This window comes from Melanotaenia boesemani, chromosome 17 (assembly GCF_017639745.1).
Source record: "Melanotaenia boesemani isolate fMelBoe1 chromosome 17, fMelBoe1.pri, whole genome shotgun sequence".
In the NCBI taxonomy this organism is placed as follows: Eukaryota; Metazoa; Chordata; class Actinopteri; order Atheriniformes; family Melanotaeniidae; genus Melanotaenia; species Melanotaenia boesemani.
The window spans coordinates 14468323-14493246 of record NC_055698.1 but is presented as its reverse complement, the minus strand read 5'-3'; the positions used below and the strand labels follow the sequence as shown (position 1 = coordinate 14493246).

The following is a 24924-nucleotide window of genomic DNA, read 5'->3' as shown; positions in this document are numbered from 1 at the left end:
ACAAATACTACCAAGATTTGACATTGCACACACATAAAGGACCAACTGCCTCAATGTTCATACACAAACCAAGCAGACAAGATTTTACAGTGAGCAGAAATATGTGGCGCTTGATCTCAGAGACATTTACCAAACATTCACATGAGAATGTTTCTTATCAGTCAGTCAACAGCTTCTTTGATGCTTTCAAACCAGACTGACCTGATCCATTTGTTACATTATTTACAGAAAGTAGGTGGTTGCTTTGCAACAGTCTTATTTTGCTTCATGATTAGACTTCACCTGTGAAAAACTGACAACCCGTCCAGGGTGAACCCTGCCTCTGGTCTGCTAGTTGCTGGGATAGGCTGCAGCATCCCCTTAACCCTGTATTGGACTAACCGGTATAGAAAATGGAAGGATGGATGGATTAGGCTTAATTTCATGCTCGGTAGACTAGCTTTATCTCAGTTTCTTTTTCTAAAGTAATAAAGCTTAAGAGCCTGGAAATTAATTTGTGATTATTTCATTATGTAAGTTTTGTCAGTTCAAAATCAAATATAATGAAAGAGCTAAATATATGTGCATTTACTATATCAATGTTCATGTCAATAAAGTTTTAAACACATCCCTAAAATACTTGATGAATTTGTTTCCATTCCATGACATCAGGCAGTGTCTGGCATCGCCATTCCCATATAAAGTCATTTTTATCCAGATTGTTCACATTTCTGCTCCAACAGTGGTGGGATGAGCAGTCAGAGCAGGGGATGTCATGTCTTTTTGAAAGACTGATTTCTGCCGAGAACCCCTTATCACCTTAGAGTTAGCCCCTAGTGTGTAAACCAGGGTTTCTTCCGATGTCCCTCATGTATTGTTTGAATAAGAGCATTAGGTAAATGACTAGGTTTCATATTGTGCAAATGATTCTCTGATGTGTAGATGGTATAATTTTGGCCCTGTCTGTGTAATTGGTAGTGCATCTATTTGTTTGTTTTGACATTATCCAGATCCAGGAATACAGTAATCTCTGGAAGGAGATCTTTACACTGTCTGATGTAATCGGCATTTTCTGTTTGTCCTTAACTAAAAGGCTTCATATAACGTAACCTGGCAAATTTATGTTCCCCAAAAATAATAACAGTACATTCACAAACAGCTAAAAAATAAACAGAAACAAAGGTCAGTTTAGTATAAAAAACTTTAATGAGTCAAGCTAAGATTTTTCAAATCTTGACATGAGATCACAAATAATTCACAGAGAAAATTCAAACTGAGCTGTTGACCAAATAAACATTAACCGTGTTTATATGTTTGTGAAGTTTTCAGTCTAAAACGTGGTTGCTAAAACGTGACAGGCTTCAGTTTTAAGTAGTTGTTTCTGAACAAATTCAGCAGGGCTTTTGTCCTGGCTGAAAGCAGGCTGCTTTTTTTTTTATCTTGTTTCCTGGTCTGTTCAGCTGTGACTGGAAGATGCAGGACCGGTTTGAGCTGGTACTATCCCATCAGGCTGTGAGGATGGATCTGAAGAGGGACAGTCACAAACTCAAGTCAGTACACGTACAGACTCAAACCAACATACTAACAGTGAATTAAATCTGTGGTAATGGTTAAAGATACTCACACATGCCATTGGGAGCTCCAGGGTGCCGAGCGGCCATGGTTTGGGTGTTTCCTCCACCAGGCATCATCCTGTTAGGCATGGACTGGCCTGAAGAAGACATGACTAACATGTAATATCAGAGCTACACATGCAGAGGATCAAACAATGATATTTAAACTAAGAGCTGGGTAAAAAGGGAATACACTGCACTGTGAGGTTATGTGTCAAATAAATCAAATAATTAACTGACTGTGGTTGACCTCTCAGGGTACGTTAATATTTGTGTGTGCAGACCTGAATGCTGCATTGTGTAACCAGGCTGCCCCTGCTGCTCCCTCTGCTGGCGGACCTTCATCTCCACCTGCTTCAGCTGCTCAGAGTGGAAAGTCTGTCTTTCTGATAAGAGCTGTTGTCGCTGCTGTTCCAACTGAAAGATGTACACATTCACTTAGGAATAAGTATCATTACTAACAGCTACAGCTGTGAGTGTTGCTTTAAAAAAACTCTGCAAAAGTCCCTAAAAGAAGCAGGAATTTCAGGTCACATTAAATGAGCAATAAGGAAAGCAGCTGGATTACAACATGTTCACTCACAGCCTCCTTTTCTCGATCCATGATGGTCTCCAGCTCTTCAAAGTGTCGGAGCTTGATTTCCAACTTTTTCATCTGCGTCTCTACCAGCAGAGCCACCAGGGACTTGATCTTCCTCTCTTCCACTGCTGCTAAGTGCTACAAGAGGTTTTGAGAAAAAAAAAAAGACATTCCGTGAAGATAAAAAAGGAAAACACTCGGGAAGAAAGAGACCCCATTTAACTTTAGTGCAGCTCAAAAATTTACTTTTAATAATGGGCCATGGTGAAAGATGAACTTCCCGTGTGTCCCTTAAACTTCCAACTCCTGCTTCTGGTTGGAAGCCTTGTCAATCACTGCCATAATATTCAATATTTATACAAGTCTCTAATCATAAAGATTTTTCTCTATTCTGCCTATTTTATGTAAAAATACAGAGCCCACGTAATCTCCACGCTTGTGCTTGTCTGTTTTGGTTGCTAGGTGATCTGAAGCATAACACAAATTATTATTTACTGAAACTAACAAACATTTCTTGCCTCATGTGATTGGACATTTTTATGTATAAGTGTGAGGGTGAGTCTTACTTTGGCTTTTGTAGCAGCTGAAGCCAGAGCAGCTGCTGCTGCCGTGGCAACGCCGCCTTCTACCAGTTCCTGCTCCATCCCTCTCCCCCCGTCATCTCCATCCCCCTCCCTTCGGCCTATGCTCTCATCATCATCTCCCCTTCCTAGAACACACAAATCATATAATCAGTTGTGCTCACATGCAGTGCATTTATACAAGACTATGCAAACACACACTCACCATCTCTTTCCTCAGCAAGTATATTGTCTGAATGTTCTCTTTTGACTCGATCTTCTTCATTTGAAATGCCAGGTTCCATCTTAACCCCATCCACCCTCACTGGGACCTGAAACACATCCACATAAACACATAAAAAATACTCAGTGTAAATCACAAAATTTCAACACAAACTCATTTCTAAATGGTACGCTACCTGATGGGGGTTGAAGTCTAATTTTTCTGTGTCCAACACATCTGTAAGACAGGAAGAAATTAATGAAACAAGCAACAAAAGGCTGAGTTTTACTTAGTTTCGTGTATATTTATTCATTCTTGCCTGTTTTTTCTGACTGGCTGGATGAGTCGGAGACTTTATCTACCGATTCTTCCTGCACTTTGGAGAATTCCTCTAAAGACAAAGACAAACAGTGAGCTGTATGTGTGAGATGTTGCATCACAGCTATCTCTTCATCTAGACAACATAAAAATTAAACTTCCATCCTCTGGACTCTCACCCAGTGCGGCCTTAGCGGCAGCCGATGCCACACGTGGATCCACCACAGATGCCAGGAAGGCCACAGTGCTCATAACCGGGTTCTCTGATTGGCTGAAAGGCACAGGCTGATACGCTAGTGGGCCCAGAGAGGCCGATGAGTCCTCCAGGTAAGGGTCCTCTATTGGCAGACGAAGGAAGTGAAGGATACATTCATCCTGTGTTCTGGAGCCCACATGCTCTGATACTTTGTTCCAGTCATCTCTGTAGACCTCTAAGGCCTGAGAGAGATAAAGAGAGGAATAAGCAGGATTAAGAACAGGCTACAAATTTTAAGGGATTGTGTAAAAGAGCTCTTATTATCTATAAAGTGATGGTTTTACCTCCAATAATAAGAGTGTTTCTTGCTCTGTCCATTCTCTTCCAGCATTTGCTCCTTTAGTCTGAGAAAGGTGTCATCAAAACAGTTCAAGTTTTACATTAATAAAAGTTGTCACAATTTACTAAATACAAAAAAATATGAACATGTTCATAGTAAATATGAAATATAAACACATACAGTTAGTTTTGTAAGTATTTGGACATTGTCTCAGATAACAGTGATAAAATCATTGTGGCCATTCAAGCTGGAGGAAGGGTTGAAAAATTACAGCTCTTTAATAAGATTAGTCTTTTAGAAGTGCTACTCCCTCAATATGTCTTCATCTATTGAGCAGACAAAAGGTTACATGTTCCAGTGGTTTCATCTGAAGCTGTTGCTGTGAAACTGTAATAAAATTAACATATCAGGCAGACAGAAATGTTCCCCTTTTTTTTTCTGTTGACCTCCCTGTTATAAGTCTAAATAGAGACAGTAGGTCAAAAGGAGTAAAAGGTGTTTTGTCTAGGGTAAGTTGCTGCTCAGGGCCAACATTTTACTATCAAGGATTTTCACATCTGGAAGTCCCTAGTGAGGCACAAGAGCTCTGAGGAAGGCTGAGATGCAACATAGCAACAGACCTTAAATATGGTGGAGAAATTAAAGCTGAATCCATTCTGTCATTTTCCTGTTTATGCTGAATGTAATGAATCCTAAATCTGCTGAAAGCTGAAATCTGGGTCTACGTTCTTCTCTGATAGTCAACATCTCTCATAGAATTTGGCAGAACAAGTTAATCTTTGCAATTAAAAAGCCATAACATGTGATTAAAAGAGCTCTCAGTGAAACAGCTGCATGAAGTCAATCATTGTTTAGAAATATTCCATAATAATTTAATAATCAAAATATGGTTTATTTGTTCAGTTACTGTAGAGCACCTGATAAAAACAACTACATAATAAAAACTATGATTCCCAAATCTTAATGATCATTGTAATAAAGAGCCTCAAAAGCCCAAACATCACATTTTAAAACAAAGTAAACATTTATATTAACCATAATTGTGAAAAACAAATGTTATCTTCATTATTTTTGCCCTGTTATCAGGTGAGACCTTTGGATGTTTCCTTGTGTAGATGTCACTGCGCAGCCCAAAGTTCTGGCAGTCTGAAGGTTTCTCTCTGCTCCGCTCCGGAAAATATAACATGTGTTGTGAGGCCGACACCTGCAAGAGAAAACAGCAACAGCAGGATTTATCAGATAATGCACACACGTTTCTTTTTTCTAAGTTAGACTAGTCTGTGAGCTTTGCGTGACAACACAAACCTGAAGGGGTTTGTGCTGTAGGGGGGCCAGCCCAGATGGTGTGTCAGCCAGTACATTGAAATGAGGGGTGGGAGGAGGTCCCATAGGGAGGGGTCTGCTCTCTGCATCCACTTGGTAGTTGATCAAACCCCATTGCTCCAAAAATGCATGGACCCTGGACACAGAAGACAACATTTCCCCATATGAACTCCACTCAGACAAGGCATGGCAGACACTTGCACACCAAACTGTACCTAATGAGAGCGCAGACGTCTCCGGTGAGGTTGCGTCTACAGGACGTTGAGCTCAGGTATTCCTGGGGGTTAAGCCGATACGTGTCGATCATGAAGTTACGATATGCCAGGTAGCTGCAACAGAAAGGGAGGATCACACTGATGCACTCTTCACCATATAAGAACACAGCAATGAGCATGAGGAGTACTCACATTTCAGGAGATTTTGATTTGTTTTTTCCATTGAAGAATTCAGGCAGTGCACGTTTCTCTATCGAGTGAATGCTGGGTAAAATTTGAATTGAGTGGATATCTTAGCTTAAATTATGATGAATAAACTACATAAGTTCACACTGGAATAAAAATGTTTACCTGTTGTAATTAAACCAAGACGTGTAGCTTGGTATAATTATATGATGGGTTTGTTCTGTGATGCTGTCCTCTCCCTCTGATAGGCGTGGCATCTCTCCTCTTCCCTCCTCATCTTCCTGGACACACATATACACAATAACATTAGTAAGTAGTAGAAAACATAGAAACTGAAAAAAGTAGCATCATATTTACCCTTCCTGGAAAATCATCTTCCTGTTCATCTGAAAGAGAAGCAAGAATGTAAAGTCAAGATGTGTACTGTGAAACAAATAAACCTCTGCTTGTTAAATAGAGTTTAAAACTGATCTTTAAACATTTACCACAGGATATGAAAGCTTACCTAGGTCAGCCATGATCCCTCCTTTAACTGGAGTATTCTCACTGTCTTTCTTCAGGTTCACTGTAAAGATAAGGTGAATAGTAAAAAATACTTTTGTGGAAAAATGTACATATAAGTAAACATTTTCAGTCGGGTATGGATGCTGTCTTTGTGTTCTACCATTTTTGGGTAGTACGACCTCCTCCATGTTAGGAACAGGTGTAGGGTCCTCCATATCTTTGGTCAGGTCCTCTTCTGGCTCTTCTTCTTGTTGCCCACGCCTTCTTCTGTTTGAACACACATGTATATTAACTGTGATGCCACACCAAAAGTAAAATCCCGATTGGTGGTAAAAGTTTTGCGTTACCCCTTTTTTCCTTTCTTCCTGCTTTCAGAAGTAGGAGACGGCGAGTGTCTTCTTTTTTTGTATGGAGTAGACTTTGATTCCTATAACAAAGAGTTGACATTAATGGAGGAAAAGCTCAAAAAGAAGTTAATGTTTTGACAAAAAGAACATGTGCAACTTTGCATCTAAAAACAGAAAACTCTGTATAACACTGAAAAAAGCAACTTAAAAAAGAAAATAATTAAATTAACTTATTGCTTTTTTAATAATGCAGAATCTTTTTTGCTTTCATACGCACTACAGGCAACAGCTTTTCACAAACCTGGTCCTCTTGGAGGTGAATACGCTGACGGAGGATGACTGGTAAGTTCCTCTCATTTACACAATAGTCCTCCTCATTCATCCATTCATTGAAGACATCTGTATCTAAAACCCAACCAGCATGAACCTGCAGCACACATAGATATACACACACAAAGACACGAAGTTAATATTTACGAGTTTCTCACAATGGTGGAAATCAGTCACTGTCAAAAAATAAAAAGAATACACACCACATCACCAAATGCAGAAAGACTACTGTAGGCTTGCATATGCCATCTAGATGTTTTTCTGGCACTTAACATAAAAAAATCCTCCATTATCTATAAATTCTGTGGTCTGGTTCTGTTCTTAAACTTTGTCTGTGCTCGCTACTCTGAGCAAGTAACTAAGATTAGAACATAGTAAATGTGCTATTAAAAGTAATATTTAGGGTATGATGAAGAGGAAATGCGATGAGATCTTTTTTTCCTTTTAGTGTGCTGCCATACTAACCCTCCATGGCCTTTCTGTGTGTGGCAGCTCTTCAACTTCTCCCTCAACATCACTTGAGGACACCCAACTGTCATAACTGTTAAAGAGAGAAAAGAGAAGTCGTGGTCAAGTACTTCAAGTTCCACATGCCACATTTCATCCAGCCACCCTGCACCAGTTTCACACTTCACTAAGGAAAGATGTTTATTTTCATAGGTTTGGTGCAGGCCCTCTCATCACAGCAATGCAATAAGAACTTCTTCTCACATCCAAGTGGCATTTGGGTTTTGCTGCAAACCAAAATTGGCTGAACAACTGCAGTTTTTTGCTGGTTGAAAATGTGTGTTTGTTCTTTACCTGTCAGGGTGCATACCCCAATGTACCAAGACTTGTTTGTCTTTTCGCATGACGGGACGCATCCACTCATCTGAGAATAGACGTATACAAAAACAATTTATTATTGTGTAACAGAATCAGCAAATACAAACATAAAAAGACTTTAACGGACCCTCTTCTGTGGAAACATGGGATCCGTAGATATGATGACTGGAGATTGTCCTGTCCTCTGTGACAGATCCCTATGAAGGCACAAACTTTTACTGAGTAGCTGTGATATTGGATGACACTTTGCTGAGATATCTTTACTGTATATTCTCAAAACTGGAAACATAAGTTCTTTAATTAATATGACAAAATGTCCATCCCCTCATTTCTGTCTTTCGCAGCATTTTACCTGGTGTTTGATGATGATACCAGTCAGTCTTCTGGCCAGCTCCTGGTCCACAGTAGGGTCCAGATATATTACAGGCAGAGACAGGCAGTTGTTCTGTTGATGCAAAATAATTCAAGAAAAAAAACAATCCAATGAGTTCTTGATTTGGCAATGTTTGTCTGTTTTTATCTTTATCTTTAATACCTGAATTAGAGCCTTTTCAATCACACCAAACATCTCCACATTCCTTTCAGTTCTTGACTGATTCTGAAAGTCAAACCTCCGCCTGTGTGAGGGTTTAAAGGGGAACAAAGAGATGCTTATTCAAACAAATGAAGCACAGGCTTGTGGGGGATATTAAATAGCAGAGGCATAGGATACTTGTTACCCACCAGCCCTGTTCAACCTTGAACTTGTAAGCAGTGCCGAGAATGTGGCATAGTCCTCCTCCTGGTCGCAAATCCAAGAAGCAATGGGCCTGTAGAGAAATGCGGAAATCAACACTGCAGTTTCTTTCATTGAGCATGATTTCACTATCTAATAAAACAATAAAGTCATCTTAACCTCTTTAAAAGAAACAAAAAACTAGGAACCATCTCAACCAACTTAAACCGTGAGCTTGCAGTGACCAAAGAACAAAGTAATTCTACCACGTTTTTTTTTTTTTAATTAACTGTTAGAACAATAAAGACGAAATCAAACAGTAAAAGACTGACTTACGGGCAGTTTTGTGTGTGCAGGGTTGGTAGCTTGTCTACCAAAGGCATCCTCTTGGAACTGGAGAAGCTGCTGGGTGAGGGCAGCAAGAGCCTGACAAGATGGAGCATCCACCAGCACATGCTGACAAGGCAAATTTTGAAAGGAATATGAGAACTTTTACCCATAGATGTTTGTTACAATGTAAAGCGTTACTTGTTACATGCAACTTAAGCCACTAGCAGCTGTATTTATTAAATTATATTTTGAGTTACACTAGCACACAATTTTGTCGTTTTTCTGTACATTAACTCGACACAGCTCTCAATTTTTACCACACAAATCTAAGTAGTCAGTGTAGCTTTATCCAGCGTGAGAGATTTGTTTACAGTGTGAGCCAACGGACTTGCTAACGGGGGGGGCGGCTAGCGGTTCATCTAGCTTCCTCTGTTACCTACCTTTTTGTAGTGCTTCCCGATCCACTGTCGGACCACCTCCAGCTGTGCTAAAGTATCCGGACTCTCCCAGAACATAGCAGACGGGCTGCTGTCCTTTTTCCTATGCGCAAATATCCCGGAGCTAGCTTGGCTTGTCCCGGGAATCCCGAGGTTTGTTCCTCCGGACATTGTGGCCATTATAAACCTGCCTAATTTCAAACAGAGAAAACAAAACTGGCTAGCGCGGTCGCTAGCGCTTGCGTTCTCGCTTTGTATCGCGAGATGCAACGTGACTGCCGCGATTCAACATAAGAGTTTGCTGTTATTTAGTGTCCAGCTGTCGTTCACTGCCAAAGACTTATATTATTTGATTGATGTGTGTGTTTTGTTAACGTTTGCATGATTAAAATAAAACAATTATCCTGATATTTACAATAGAATATGCATATTAGTGCACATCCAGAGCCTTGATTTTGAAAATGAATATTGTGATACGGAAATAATTGCACACTACAAAACAAATATGCAGTGACATTGGTCAGTTTATATATTTTTACGCACTTTTAAAATTATCTGAATTATTTTTATACTTTTTAGTATACTTATCAACTAATATTAATCGTTTAATAGCTGTAATTCTAACTGCAACATCATTTGCTGAAAAATATTCAAAGAGAAAGATCAACAAACTCCCGTGTGACCGATCACCCAAGTTGATAACATTACATTAAGTGTCGGTCGCTCTTTGATTGGCTATCATACACACCCACCCACGCGCGCAAATTGCCTGACATGGTTGAGCACCACTGTGGGTGGAAACTTCATTGATTTTTTTTTTTAACTCCATGTCTTGCAGCGCCTGACAGGTCATGGGTGTGCATGGTCTGACAACATATGTGGAGGGGAACAGAAACTTCCTCCAAGATGTAAAGTTCAGGGACAGTCGCCTGGTTATTGATGGTTGCAGTCTGTACTTCCGCCTTTACTTCAACCACGGGTTGGACCAGCAACATGGAGGAGACTACGATGCTTTTTCTTGCCTTCTCAGCCAGTTCCTCTCTGCTTTGGCAGCCTGTAACATCCAGCCGTATGTGGTGCTGGATGGAGGTAAGGTGGCTTAATGACCCTTACTTTCAATATATGTTTATCGCCAATTATGTGTTTAATGGCCCATACACAGTTCAATTTAAATTAATTAACAACTGCTCAACCACAGTCACATATTTGTTTTGGCTGGCTTAGTTTTGCAGTTTTCATCACATGTTCAAGATTTTTTAAGACTTTATTGTCGCCACGCATCGAGAATACACAAGCTGAAACGAAATATTTCTCCCCAGCTTCAGTCAGTGTTGCCATTTAAAAGAAAAAGAGAGAGAGAAAACTACCTACTACAACATAAAAAGTATTTTTTCATAAAAGTGATAGAATAATTATAAAAATGAGAATATGTCCTAAAGGTCTGTTACTGTGATATTTTTGTTATTTAATTGAAAAACATGGATTTATCACTCTTTGAATAAACGTCACTTATATATGGTCTTATACTGTATATGGATAGAACTTTACATTCTTTTCATGCCAATGTTTCATTTTAAACTGTGCAAGACTAAAACTGAGTCCCTTCCTCAAAATAGTATGTTTTGTTTAACTATTTATTCCCCCTTTTCAACATTTGAACAGTATATAGTAGGATGTTTTGCTCAATGTATACGGCTCTTTCATGATTTAATTACATAAAGTAAAACTAGATTACATAGAATTAATGTACAAAGTGTTATTTAATAGGTCTTTGCAGTTGTAATGCCAACACACATTAAATTTCTTCTTTATTTTGATAATTAAAAGGGATGGACCCCAGTGACAAGAAGTTTCCCACACTGCGGCAGCGTCTGCAGTCCAAGATAAGGGACGCAGACAATATATCTCATGGCCGTAATGGCTCTGTCCTCCCAATCCTCGCAAGAGATGTCTTCATTCAGGTCCTCATGCAGAGAGGAATCCCACTGGTTCAGTGTCCAGCTGAGGCTGACTGGGAAATTGCATGTTTGGCATACCAGTGGAAATGCCCAGTGCTGACCAATGACAGTGATTTTTACATCTTTGACCTTCCAGGTGTGGGTAGTAAAATTTCTATTTTCTTTATACTGAATTCAGGATTCAAATAGTTATATGCAATGACTGTAAAATATAGTGTTTTTACTTTGGAGTTGTTTAACATCTTGTTTTTTTTTCTCATTTTAGGTGGTTATTTGCCACTTCGTTTTTTTCAGTGGAACAATCTTAACGGAAAAGCCTCTCACCGCTACATCTCAGCTCGGCTCTACACCACTAATAATTTGTGTCGCTGGTTTGGGGGCATGAACCGTGACTTGCTACCGTTGTGTGCTGTCCTAGCTGGTAATGACTACGGTGCTCCAAGAGAGTCTGAAACCCTCCTTGCTCTGATAGATGTGTCTGCATCAGGAAGAGGTGGTGGTAGAGGCAGAGCACCCACTTCCCGTATTGAGAGCCTCCTAATTTGGCTGTCCTCGTTTCCAAGTGTGGCGGAGGCCCTGGATGAAGTGAGCAGGCTCATGGGTGACGAGCGTGGGAGGGGCAGGAAAGGACAGAAGACTGGGCTCAGCTCACAGCTGTGGGCAGCTATGCAGGAGTACCACATCAACGCACAAAGCTCTCTGGCTCGCTGGTTCTCTGGAGGTAGCGGAGCTCTAGGCGGAAAGACATCTTGCCTGGCTCAGCTGCCAGAGTACCTGTCAATGGCTGCAGCACAGGGACAGTTGGCTCCCTTAGTTGTTGATGCTTTGGTGATGAAGAGGGTTATTCTCATCCCACAAGTGGAGAACAGTAAGCTAGCCAGCAGCCATTGCAGTTCCAGAGCCATACGCCAGGCTGTATATGGCATATTACTGCAGAAAGTTCAAGATGCATCTCAAGGCAGAGATGGAGGCACACGAGGACCAGAAATTAGAGGTGGGAGAGGGCGAGGAGGAAGGGGGAATGGGGGCAGAGGTCACAATATGACTGCAGCAGCTGGTGTAGCTTCAGTGCATGCGCAGGGCTTTAACACTTCAGTTTTTGTTGAGGAGTATGACCGTTTGGACCTGAATTTAAAGAAAAACCAAGTGGAGGCACATTCCCTTAGGAACCATATACATCTGGATGGGCTCAGTCAAGTAAACATTATTTTTTCTCAATAGTATGTTTTTGTATATAGTTTTTAAGAAATTGTCCAATTGGTTCATTTTGTTTTCTACTGTAAATGTAATTCAGGCTCCTGTGGCAGCTCGACTTGGTGTCTTGTTAGAGGTCTTGGGGGTGAGGGAGTCCACTCTGCACTCCACTCCTTACCACCTGCATCTGGCTGTAGCAGTGACACAATTCTGGTTGCGAGAAGCCGTACCTACACCCTCACAGCCCCTTCTGCAGGCTTTGGTGCTTGGCATGGTTTATGGGGAACTGTCCTTGAACAACCAACCTGGAGCTACCCAACGCCAACATCCTGGTTAGTGGAGATGGCTCACCTAAGTTTACATACATGAAAAAAAAACACATCAAACATTGATTCACTCCTAACAAAAATCCCTTTCTAGCACCACTGCCGAACTGGGCTGCAGAGCGAAATGTGTGTGCAGCACTGGATCGAAAGAGAGTGAGACCAGGGGAGAGAAAAGGACTGGACATCGGGGTGGCTCACAGTATTAGCCAGTGGCAGTCTTGCCTCTGGAGTGCACTGTGTCTCAATCAGCTGTTGCTGATGCCACTGCCTCAGCCCAATCTCTCATGGTAAGACATAGTGGAAATTAAGTAAACAGTCATTTTTATGCAGTCCTGAATGCTTGAATACAAGACAGATGGACTTCTTTTCTTAGCTCTTGAGGACAACCTCTCATCCAAAAGGCTTTTTCAGTTTTTACTTGCTAGTGGGAAGTTTCATTCTTATAAGCTGTAGCTATTCAAACTTTTAGGATTACCATAACTAGGATGACAGCCAATATATTGAGCTTTTTGTATTTTTCACTCATATCTTGAAGATAGAGGAACTAAAACCTGGAACTGACAGATTTTTCCTTAATAATTGTAGAATCCCTTAAAGAGCAACTGACCTAAAATATATGTAACTTCATGGACTGCACAAGTCCACAAGTCACTTTCCATTTGGGAAAGCAACATAATAAACACTGAAGACGAGAAGCAGATGAACATGAGGCACAATAAAGTGATATTATGGAGGAATCAGTGTTTCCAAACCACTACAATCAACAATGTAATTTATACCAGTTACATGCTCATGTGTGGGAATTATCAGCACAACTGACCCAAAACGCTGGTATGTATGGGACTGTCCTTGTCTTCAGATGAGTTTGTGCAAGTAGACACTAAAAGCATGAATTCCCTTCAGGGAGTAACCAGGATATTGTTTGCATTGGACTAGATTGCTCTAAAAAATATTTTTTTAACATAATTGTTATTCTTTTTGTTAAATTAGGTGATTTTTATTATTTTTTTTAACTTCTTTTTCCATCTCAGGTTGTTCAGTGGTACCTTGGTACACGGCCTCCTCAGGCTCCTTAAAGGAGGCCAGGCTGCTGAGTCCCTGCTACCTTGGGGATCCTTATCTGCACAACTCTACTCCTGTCTCCTGGATGCTGTGAAGGACTGCAGCTTCAAAGGAAATCCTTCCTCGGGGAAGAAGAAGAGAGGCAGAGGGCGAGGAAGGAAAGGAAGAGGTGGAGGTGGAAGAGGAGCTCAGGGTGGAGTTAGAGATACAGAGGAGATGAACAACAAGTTTGCTCTCCTGATGAGTGACGAAGAGTATGATGATTAATAGCGAGGCAGAGGAAAAATGAGCAAACATAAAACAGTTGCAAGGGTCCAAAACTCTGGGATGCTCAGGGAATGCTGTAATTTAGTGGGGAATAATGCTTTTTTTTTTAAAGTTCACTGCTGATTATTGCACTAATTTAACTTTCCGCTGAGTTTATATCCAAATTATGCTGCCATCTTTTCTCACATGAAGACTCACTAGAACATTTTAGCAGGTTTCTAAGCATTTCTATAAAATAAATACACTTATCAGTCTTTTAAAAGTCATATATGCCAAAACACTGAATGTAGTCACGCTCGTCATATTTTACACGAATTTTATGAACTCATAATTTTATTGCCTTATTGAAATTATTGGTAATCCTAAATGGAAAATGTAAATCAAATGTATTTTCAAATAATTACATTCAAAACTTTTTTTTAAACTTGTAATAACATATAGTTGAAAATAAACTGTTTACACATCCTTCAAAGGCATACCACTCACACATACAGTATTATGCCTTATTTGCATTAATGTGATGGTAAAACAACTGTACACAAACATCACAACAAAAAATGTAGCAAATATCTAAATATGCTGAATCTGCCTCCTTTCCTATGAGGATGATGAGGAGGTTGAGGCAGATGGAGAAGCGGTGGGTGCAGTGTGTTGATGGAAGTCTATGAGTTCCATGTCTTCGTCTTCGTTGACCCCGCATGTGTCAACCACGCAGATCAGGCAGCTGGAGACAGGAAATGCTCGTACTTTGCTGCACGTCACCCACCTGACAGCAAAAGAAAACGTGATGAGGAGCAGGTTCAGCATTTAAAACAAGCTGCTCTCAGTGACAGAGTTCAACATCATTTGAATTGCAACACAAATTATTTGAAGGTATGTGACTGTTTTAACATTTAATTGCTGATATTCTACTAGAAGACCAAAAAAATGTAAGCAAAAAAAAAAAAAAAATGTTTTTAAATAAAAATAAGCCAGAGCTACAAAATCAGAGTGATTTTTATTGACTAAACAAAACCAATGTGTGCCAAGTTTTCATGATTTCATGGCTATACATCAGTGATGAGACTTCAGTAGTTGTTTTATGTCGGTAACTGCTAGTTAATACCCCAACCTGTCAGTTTCAGTGTGGTACTCCAGGACATGCCCGAGCCGCCCAACCCCTTGGAACCCTGCCAGCACATAGATAACATCACCGACAGCAGCACACTTTACTGTCACTCCCCTCCATGGCATTGGGGAAGCAGCACGCCACTCATTACTGGCAATGTCGTAATATTCCACTGAATCAAGTCCACCTAGAAAAAGCACAAATCATGCTTTTAACTGCTTTCTTTTTATGCTGTGACTGCTAAGCTCATTAAACTTTGACTCATTCTTGATCACTGATAAGTTTTATTACCTAGTGGCCCCTGTCCTCCAACAGCATAGATCCGGTTGTTAACAACCACCAGCCCATGGTTCTTCCTGGCCTCCTTCATCCCACACAGCTCCCTCCATCTGAAAGAGAGACTAAGGATGTTACAGAAATAGATACTGATTAAAGCTAACTATTGGGTACTTCCTGGTGGAAATACCTATACCTATAATAGGAAAACATCTAAAACAGGACAGTGGCCCTCAAGAACTGGAATTTAACATCTCTAACACTCTAAGATACATTAAGCTGTCTTTAAATGTAGATTGATCCAAAAACAAAAAGTCTTGTGAAGCTTGCAGCGGAGGCAAACACAAACGTTTCTGTGGTAGTTTTACATGTTTAAATTGACACAACTCAGTAAGGAAGGGGCCGCCGCTCCGTTAAAAGCCAGACTAAATTTTGATTTCAGGTGGAAGGACACCTGAAATGTTTGAGCCAAGTAATATAATTCAAAAGGCAATGCTACCAAGTACAAAGTGTGTAAACTTCTGATCCCACACAGCATGCAATAACTAGGATTACCTGTAAAAAAAAAAAACTAAGCGTTTAAATGTATTCAACACACTTTCTGAACATCTGAACATGATTATGTGACCTACTGTTGTGTGTTGGGGTCAAAGACCTCGCAGTTGTTGAGGATCCTTCCAGAAATATTGTTGCCCACTGTTCCTCCACAAACGTAAATGAGCCCATTGGCCTCCACTGAGCCATGACTGCAGCGGGCCATCAGCATGCTGGTTTTGACCAGCCATGACTCGGTCCTCGTGTCGTAACATTCAAATAGGTCCAAGGCCGAGCTGCCTGTACATACACAGTTCTTGGTGAGAAATTGCAGTAAGATGTCGGTGGCAATTATTCCTTTAAAGAATCAACATCCAATGCTGGAACTTTACTCCCTGCAACCTTTTCAGTAAACACACATAAACAACCCCACACTTTGAGTTTCTTTTCTCCCACTTCCCCTTGCTCACCTACTTCTGACCCTCCAGATGTGTAGATCTTCCCCTGAGACGCGCAGGCAGCCAGGCTGTCGCGAGGTGTGGGTGGACCCAGCTTGGAGTACCAGCTGTCCTTCAGCACATTATAGCAGTCCATGCGCTTGATGGGGAAGAGCTGTGAGCCCCCCAAGATGTAGACCACATTATCCCAGAAGACGGCAGTAGCATCCCGCCGCTTCTCAAAGGGACAACGAATGTCCGCCCAGGTGGAGTCCTGCAGGGAAAATACTAACCGGTTAATTAAAACGATAACAGAGTTTACTGGACAGAACTTCGCTCCAATGTTTGTCTAACATCTTGATTTGTCAGCATGTGCAGCCTGGTACCTTTGGGTTGAAGTAGCGGCAGGACTGAGGCTGAGAACCTCCAAACAAAGCGATGCGGTAGTCGTGCTTCTTGCGTCGTGGCCGGCTGCTCTCTCCCAGGTCTTCTCGGTCCTCCAGCGACAGCAGGTGGTAACGCATCCCACCTTAGACAAAACCAGTTGTTTTTATTTGGATTGTTTATATCAACACAGCTAATTATTATAAGGTAAACACCCAAAACAAAATATAGTCTTGGACTAATTTAGTGTAATTTAACCTTCTTACTACAGTAATAGTGCATTGAAACTGTTGAATATTTCTTATACTATAATTGTCATTCTTTGTCTCTTCATATGATCAAGAAACATTTTTGTACATTTATTATAATAATTAATGAATTAGAATTTGACTTCAAGAACCACTGTACTACAATATATGAATACCAAGAATATGGCACGAGTTTTTAAATATTTGGGGTTTTCTTAGAAAGGCTGCAGATGGTAGATTCTTGCTGCCAACATTAAATAATTTATTTGATAGCTACCTTGGATTGACCAACAAGTAGTAATAAACTATGAACAAGTACAGTGGTGGTAGTATTATGCTCTGGGTTTCCACCATGTGCTACACTTTTTTATCTGGACTTGCACCAAGTCCTCAACCCACATTGAAAATATGTGGACTGTGGTTACAAATTAGATCTTTGCAACAAAACTAACACACACACCAAAAAGTGGTCAAATATAACCTGATTCATGACACAAGCTTTTTGATAGCAACCAAAAATGTTTGGTCAAAGTAAAATTTACTAAATGGCATCAATCAATATTTGCACCATGTATTTTTGAGGCTGCACATGAAAGATGTTTATAACTAACATGACATTATTGTCCATGTTGAATACTTTTAAACCAGGTACTTTTCTTTGCTTTTACTCACTGATGACCATTTTGAGGCACTGTGGATTGTCCTGGATGAGGGGCTCAGCTTGTACAGTCTTGGAGAGGAAAGTTTTAGACACCAGAGGAAAGCGAACACACCCCAGCACTTCCACCATGTACTGGTTTCTGTTACACACATCGTACTTCAGCCAGCGTACTGCGGCATCATAAATCTGAGCAGAAATGCAACAATTACACATGTAAATAATAGACAGGGACAACATTTTATTAGCTAAAAGTATCACTCAGTTTTGTCCTGACATGAAAACCATTTTTAATTTAAATTTTTAAAAGAAGTACATGCAAATAATGTAAGTGGCATCCTCAGAACTACTGTCTATTTCATTTTTCTTTTAAAATAACAGAACAAACAAAAGCAGCTACAATCAAAGGAAGTGTACCTGAGCCTCAGCACGAACAGTGAGTTTGTCCTGGTGCAGCAGGTATGTGAGTTGTGCAACATCCAGTTGTAGGAATTCATCCAGTTTGTAGACTTCTGTGAAATGAAGCTGGAAAAAGTCCTCAGCTGCTGCCTTCAGCTCTGGACAGTCCATACAGTCTGCAAGGGTTGAGATACCTACAGGAGGACAGAATATGGGTCAGTGATGATGCAAAATTACATAATTATTACAACTTGGATTTACATTTCTACTGTTACCCAAACAGTTTGTTGCATCAATCTGTCCTTTAAGGAATTCCACACACATCTTCTTCACTGGCTCTATCTGGTATTGGTTGGCTGCATCCAGCAGTGATTGAACATTACTACTGTTCACAGAGATTCTGGCATGCAAACACACAGAGTACACACAGTGAAATGAGAATAAAAAACATGCCCCATGCTCAGCAGAAAGCCAGTTATATATATGAATCTTAAAATCTGTCAGAATATTATTACCGTGCAGTGTAAATAAATTCAATCAACAATTCAATAATTTCAGGCTCAGCACTCCTGAGCTCCACCTCGTGGGACATAGACTCCATCATTCTGGCTGGAAATAAGAGAAAAAAAGAAGATGACAAAAGAAAACAGATGTACTAGAATAGAAACAGTTAACATTTTCATATAACAGAATCTTTTGCTGTGTCTAGGGTAGAACTGTACATTTAAATATGTACAACCACATATTTGTGGTATATTTATTAGGCTATAATAAAATTATTTTAATGCAAAACAAGTGCAGCATCTTTGTCAGTGAATTCAAATAATTAAACATCAGGTCATTTATCCGTTTCTTGTATATGTGTAGAATCAACTTTTTTATCATTAAATAGAACAGATTTCCAACAATATAAGTTCCAACTTTATTCCATACATCTGGAACATCCAGAATGATGAATTAATCAGCCATTAGTGGCAAAGAAACTAGGAAATGGGAACAAAACCAACTGTAAGGGGACAAAACTAGTTCCAAGGAATGGTGTTCTCACTTCACTCATATTCATGTCCATAGTTAATTACATCTTTGGAAAAAGTGAATGCATTATGTTTGAGTTTAAAAGTGACTCATCACCAGAATATGTGCAAAACCTGATCATTTGTGACCTGCTTTTTGGTCATATTATCATCGACAGAATAAAACCCACTGTTTTGGTCCAGGTAATGGTCCATGATAATGGTTAGGTGGGTAAATTTTGAAGAGATTTCCATGAACTCCTTCATCCAACATTTCAAAGCTGAACATTGCATTGTAACATGACAAGTGTTATTCACTTAACCTGTCAGCAACAGTCCTATCCTTAAAATTGATATTTTAATTCAGATGTTGGACCCCAAGGTCTCATTATATAAACTCAACTCCATTTTGAGTTTTTCTGTGTTTGTGCGTGACATGTGGCACTTACTGGTGAACATCAGGCTGAAGACGTGGCTGGCCGCAGCCAACACTATTCTGTGGGCAGGTAAGTGTTTCCCCTGAACCACAAGGGTCACATCACAGAGTGTACCCTGAAGAAAAGTGAGGTATCTAAGCATAGCATTTGTATGGTACACACTTAAGTCTTTACCATATAAGGTTCTCTGTCCCACAGACTGGATTGACACAAGAACATGCATTCCATGCAAATGAGCATCCTATAGGCAAACTCTATGATTGGAGGACACAGGACTGAGGAATTTTCTTTGTTTAAACCCTATATAAGACAGAAGGACACATCAAGTCTTTAGGTCTTCGTTCTGGTTTTGGGACCTCCAGATTTTGCTGCAGAAATCTGTTTTGATGTCTGAACTTTTGTAATAAACTTCTTTTTATTATTCAAGTCAGCGTCCAGAGACATTTTTGCCTGAAAGCCAATTTTTCCACATCTCCTGATCAAGATACATCAAAAGCACACACACCATTAGGTCTGAGGACAGCGGCACAAACCCATGCCTAATGCCAAACCAGATACCGTCATGCAATTATCTTGTTTCGTATTCTGTCTCAAACAAATAAACACACCTGTTTTCTCAGGTTGTTCATGACTCCCATGATGCTGGACAGCTGCCTGTACTCCTCTTTTGTGGCACATTTTCTTTCGCTTTTCTTCTTGGAGCTTGTAGCTTTCTCTGATGAGGCCATTCCCGTCATATCAAGCTGATTTTACTGTCTGCTTAATTAAATAAAACAATACTTTTAGCACCACTGCCAGCAGTGTGCGCCTCTGGTCTCTTTGTTGTTTAGCTACTATCAGTTGCCCTGCCAGCAATAAGCAACTTCTTGTGATTTTAGGAATTAAAATGTAAACAACTTGATGGCAATGTCTCTTTGAAGCTTGCAGAGAAATCCCAGCTTGTAATAAGTTTTAGAAATAACATATGAATTAGCTGAGGGTATGGTGTAAGCTATAGTTCAATTGATCACAGTCCATTCTTCTTCTTCTACAGTTCCAGACGCGCTCGCCTTCTTCTTCGGTCTGGCAGATATGTTGCAGCTATTGCACATTGCTGCCCCCTTGTGTGAACACGGCGCCACCAGTTAAAACCAAAATGCTGGAACATAACAGTTGTGTGAGGACTTTTTTTTCCCGTATAAACTCTAGACTAAAAATACTTGACACATGAAAGACGATTTCCCCATCTCCACTAAAGCTTTCTATAAGCTCTCCCCCTGCGTAAAGCGAAGTGCGCACTTTTTCTATTCGATAAAATTCAAGAAATAAACAGGGTTTCTTTGTTTGGTTTGTATTAAATAAACCTTTATTTCAATTTTAACCGTATCATTGTATGCATTTTTAACGAGACCAGCCATTTGATCCACATTTCACCTGTAGGTACACCTGCTTCTTCACACCTGTAATTACATAACAGGAAGATTTTTTTTCCTAAAGTCGCATGACGCTGACGTCACGAGGAATGCGGACCTGTTTTGTCAGGAATAATTGACCTGAAAACCAACAAAAAGATAACAATGCTGCGTTTTCTCTGCTGTTGCTGCTTCTCGGGCGATTCCTCTGGGAACGAGGTATGATTTGCCAAGTTTCCTCTCAATATTAGTGGCCTCTTACGAGTTACGGCTTCGTTTTAGTACGTTTTCTTGAATTTTCTTGTTTCTTTTTAATTATTTCTACAAGCTTAAGTTGATTTTAAAAATGGCAAGGTCAACTTGATCCCTGTTGGTTTAGAAATAGCGTAATGATTTCTTTTTATTGATGGTACAACAAAACTAAATTTGGTGCTTTGTATCTATTAATTGCCAACAAAAAGAATGATTTAAATTTTTTTTTGTTTTTGTTTCAGAGGCAGCCTCTCTTGCACCCCACAGCACCATCTCAGGTAAATGGAGCTGAATCAGCTAGGAAAGCTCGACCAGCACACAGTGGTAAGCCAGTCTCTGTATTTCACACCTGTACTGAAGTGTGTGATAAGTTTTGGCCTCATATTTTTTTATTTGTCTGTATTTTCCTTTTGCATGATGCTCAGATGCAAATACTGTGAAACGGATAGGAAGGCTGGCAATGAGAAGAGTGAATGTGCCTGAGTTGGATCGTAGGTTTATTGACATGGCAGAGACCTTTAATGAGCAACAAGAACGCTATGAAGCCATGTTCCGACACATCAGAAACCTGCAACAGAGCTTTGACAGTACCAGCATTGATAACCTGGCTTTTGCTGCATGTGTGAGGAAGATCAGAGAAGAGCAGAGTGAGTCACAAACTTTTCAACACAAACATAGTGACAGTACATGCTGTCTTTTTTTATTTATGTCTGCTATGGTTTGTCTCCCTCTCTGTGCCTTCAGAAGCCACATACAGGGTTTCTCTCAAGATGAAGGGCTACGACTTCTCCCTCAGTTTTGTTCCTGTAGATTTAGAGGGTGAGAAGGAGGAGAAACCACTGCCTCCAAATCTGCGGCTGGCTGAGAATGAAGTTAAAGGCATTTCTGAAAGCGCTAAGGCCACCATCTCAAAGGGTGCCACACTTCAAGAACTTATTGGCTGGCTGCTCCGTAGCCAGGATCAAATGGTTGAGCAAGTAAAAGAGGCAGCAGAAACTTACCAAGAACAAGGGAGACTGAATGAGAACCTGCAGGAGAATATAAGGGAAGTAAAGAGAGCCAAGGAGTTATCACAGGGATACAGGCAACAGGCTGGGAAAATTCTCACAGAGGCTGCAGAGATAGCAGGGGCTCATCTGTAGTCCATATGCCTTTTTAATGGTGTATATATATATATAAATCATCATTCATTCATTTTCTGAACCGCTTAGTCCAGGCATGTCAAACTGGTCCAGCAAAGGGCCGTGTGGCTGCAGGTTTTTGTTCCAGCCAGCCAAGAGCACACAGTTTGACCAATCAGCTGTCTGAAGACTGAGATCAGTTGATTGAATCAGTCAAATCTGGTGTGCTGCTGCTTGGTTGGAACAAAAACCTGCAGCCACACGGCCCTTTGCTGGACCAGTTTGACATATGTGGCTTAGTCCATTAAGGGTCGTGGGTAAGCTGGAGCCTATCCCAGCATTAACAGGTGAGAGGCAGGGTACATCCTGGGCAGTTCACCAGTCCATTGCAGGGCCAACACATAGGGGGCAAACAACCATTCACACACACACACTCACTCCTAAGGAGAATTTAGGGACATCAATTAAACTAACATGCATGTCTGTGGACGGTGGGAGGAAGCCGGAGTACCCAGAGAGAACCCACGCATACATGGGGTTCTCTCTCTCTCTCTCTCTCTCTCTCTCTCTCTCTCTCTCTCTCTCTCTCTCTCTCTCTCTCTCTCTCTCTCTCTCTCTCTCTCTCTCTCTCTATCTATCTATGCTGCCTCTGCAAGCCTGTGTCGTGTTTTCTTTATCACAAGATAACAAATGCTTGCAGTTATATCAGTTATCTCCTATTTAAATGTAAATGTATCACTTATTTAGTTCCATTTTAATCCTGCCCAGGTTCTACAAAGTATTTACATGTGTTTCTGATTAATTTATACAGCACCTCTTATAAGCACCCCTTCTTATGTACTCTACATACAGTATGCAGCATTTTCTCCTCTACATTCACACTCTGATAAGCATTTTTACTTCAATGTGGGGCTTAGTGTCTTGCCTTAGGACACATAGATACACAGAAACACTGGGCATTGAACTGCTGACCTTCCAGTTGGAAGACAACCACTTTACAAGCTGAACCCCAGCCCCTTTATAAAACATTTTTATAAACAAAACAGTGATTCACTCCCTGTGTATTCATTTTTTGTTGATTAATCTTAGCACCCAGATTACTAGAGATATGAAACAACAAACAATGCCATGGTGGTCTGTTTCTGTATAAAGTCACTTTGTAGCTATTTTGCATCTTGAGATCATCTTGTGTCCTTAACTGTGTGTCTCTCTTTGTTCATTTGACTTCTCTTTATGTTAGATATTTTTTATTAATTTTTTTTTGTTTCACTATTTTGTATCAGAACACTTAATAATGTAGTTTCAGCCATTTTATCTCTTTGTGGTCATTTACCGGCATGTTTTTGTGTGTGTGTGTGTGTGTGTATTGGGGGGGGGGTGTTGCTATTTTGAATCTAATCTGTGATATGGATCTTGATTTGCATCTCGATAGTAATTTTGTCACATCTTTTCATGAGTTTTACCTGTCAATTTGATCATTTTTAAAATAATTTCTCAATGATGTTTTTGTTTGTTGCAATTTTGATCCTATTATAGTATTTTTGCTTCATTAACATCTCTTAAGGAGTTTTGTATGTTCTCCTTTTTAAAATTTTTTTTTTTTTTTTTTGCACTTCTGTTCTAGTTGGACATTTTTTTGTCTTGCTTCTTTTCCAATTCTTTTGTAACCATTACTTCCTTATGTGATCATTTAGGTAATCAACATATGGTTGCTTTGTGTCTGATTCTGTGATGATATTTTTGTGATATATTCAAGGGCCACCCGGATTATATATTAAAAGAAAAAAAGAAAAAAGAAATTCCAACAGCTAACGGAAGGTGGCACTGCAGAATAACTTTACCTTTTGAAAAGTTATTCCTCCTGTCATATTTTTTAGAGCTGCCCTCTCTTTAAAAAGTATATCAGAAGTTGCACTGGATCAACACACACACATACATTTTATTTCAAATTTTTATATATATATATATATATATATATATATATATATATAAATGTAATTTGCTATAAAATGTATTTATATTTTGAAAACCTCGCTAGAAGAGTCCATTGTTTTTTGACTTGGTAAGCAAAATGCAGAAGTGGTTGATGGAGTAAAATGCATCACACATTAATTTAAATTTATTGGATGGAGCTGGATACAGTTGACTACAGCAAGGGGTTTAAAACTAGATTGGGGATTTGGTGTGGTTGTGTATGTGTGATAAGTGAAAAGTCAAAAAGAGGAGATTTTCAGCTCATCCACAGCAGCCCTGTTGTATTTATTCATTAAAAACTGCAGCTTTTATAAACACAGGGTTGTGTGTCATGTATTCAATTTATTTATGAAAATCCACTGTTCTAAAGGTCGTTGTCAAGTGTTCGTGTATTATTCAACAAAGAAAAACGTTTTTAGAGGAGTGCTTACAACTTGAGTTGTACAGATTAATTTGACTTGAATTATTTTAGTAGAATGCAACAGCAGCTCTACATTAAAAGTTAAATTTGACATTAATACAATCTGAAATTGTGATAACAGTTTCTGAATATTTAATTCAAAGAGCTTGTATTGATTTGTGTGATGGTGGTGAACCAAAATTATTTAAATTTGTACATGGTTATTTTTCACATTTAGTCCAGAATCATATATACTCATGATTGAAAATAATTCTCTCTCTCTCTCTCTCTCTCTCTATATATATATATATATATATATATATATATATATATATATATAATTGTTTCCACATTCTTACAGTATTCATTTAGAATACATGAGATCACTTGTCAAAGAGCAGCGGCTGACAGCGACAACCTACAGTGCTTGTGGAAATTGTTGTAGTGCTGTCAAAAAGTCTAGC

The 24924-nt window shown here is 39.7% G+C and overlaps 4 protein-coding genes across 6 annotated transcripts; 2 read left to right on the top strand and 2 right to left on the bottom strand.

Annotated features, from left to right (window-relative positions):
• Positions 1-1162: 1162 nt before the first annotated feature.
• LOC121656476 (SWI/SNF complex subunit SMARCC1-like) lies at positions 1163-9280 on the bottom strand. Its single transcript, XM_042011496.1, has 28 exons — positions 9025-9280; positions 8591-8710; positions 8263-8348; positions 8075-8156; positions 7892-7984; positions 7667-7736; positions 7516-7585; positions 7180-7255; positions 6686-6811; positions 6385-6464; positions 6198-6304; positions 6039-6098; positions 5891-5919; positions 5699-5814; positions 5540-5611; positions 5348-5461; positions 5115-5268; positions 4903-5013; positions 3814-3873; positions 3453-3711; positions 3275-3346; positions 3152-3192; positions 2959-3064; positions 2739-2881; positions 2176-2310; positions 1877-2009; positions 1604-1690; positions 1163-1503 (listed from the first exon to the last, which is right to left on the bottom strand). The coding sequence occupies exons 1-28, from the start codon at positions 9199-9201 to the stop codon at positions 1436-1438; spliced, it is 2847 nt and encodes a 948-aa protein (XP_041867430.1). The 5' UTR covers positions 9202-9280; the 3' UTR covers positions 1163-1435.
• Positions 9062-13932, top strand: aste1b (asteroid homolog 1b). Of its 3 annotated transcripts, XR_006013400.1 has the most exons (8): positions 9062-9174; positions 9860-10110; positions 10849-11115; positions 11245-12176; positions 12274-12505; positions 12594-12786; positions 13085-13330; positions 13531-13664. XR_006013400.1 is itself a non-coding variant. In XM_042011498.1 (7 exons), exons 2-7 carry the CDS (start codon positions 9873-9875, stop codon positions 13826-13828), a joined length of 2160 nt encoding a protein of 719 aa, XP_041867432.1. In that variant the 5' UTR covers positions 9062-9174; positions 9860-9872; the 3' UTR covers positions 13829-13932. The 3 variants fall into 3 exon arrangements, 2 of the variants coding, with proteins under 2 accessions (XP_041867432.1, XP_041867433.1); XM_042011498.1 differs by lacking the exon at positions 13085-13330 and having other exon boundaries at positions 13531-13932; XM_042011499.1 differs by lacking the exons at positions 9062-9174; positions 13085-13330 and adding an exon at positions 9521-9540 and having other exon boundaries at positions 13531-13932.
• A 201-nt stretch (positions 13933-14133) lies between these two features.
• Positions 14134-20375, bottom strand: klhl7 (kelch-like family member 7). The gene is made up of 12 exons (XM_042011500.1): positions 19931-20375; positions 19335-19437; positions 18388-18481; positions 18148-18272; positions 17891-18066; positions 17488-17662; positions 16570-16712; positions 16217-16457; positions 15845-16046; positions 15228-15325; positions 14940-15123; positions 14134-14594 (listed from the first exon to the last, which is right to left on the bottom strand). Exons 1-12 carry the CDS (start codon positions 20057-20059, stop codon positions 14426-14428), a joined length of 1839 nt encoding a protein of 612 aa, XP_041867434.1. The 5' UTR covers positions 20060-20375; the 3' UTR covers positions 14134-14425.
• Positions 20376-20841: 466 nt separating this feature from the next.
• On the top strand, positions 20842-22242 carry si:ch73-345f18.3. Its single transcript, XM_042011501.1, has 4 exons — positions 20842-20932; positions 21208-21289; positions 21391-21612; positions 21710-22242. The coding sequence occupies exons 1-4, from the start codon at positions 20879-20881 to the stop codon at positions 22105-22107; spliced, it is 756 nt and encodes a 251-aa protein (XP_041867435.1). The 5' UTR covers positions 20842-20878; the 3' UTR covers positions 22108-22242.
• The last annotated feature ends 2682 nt before the right edge of the window (positions 22243-24924 follow it).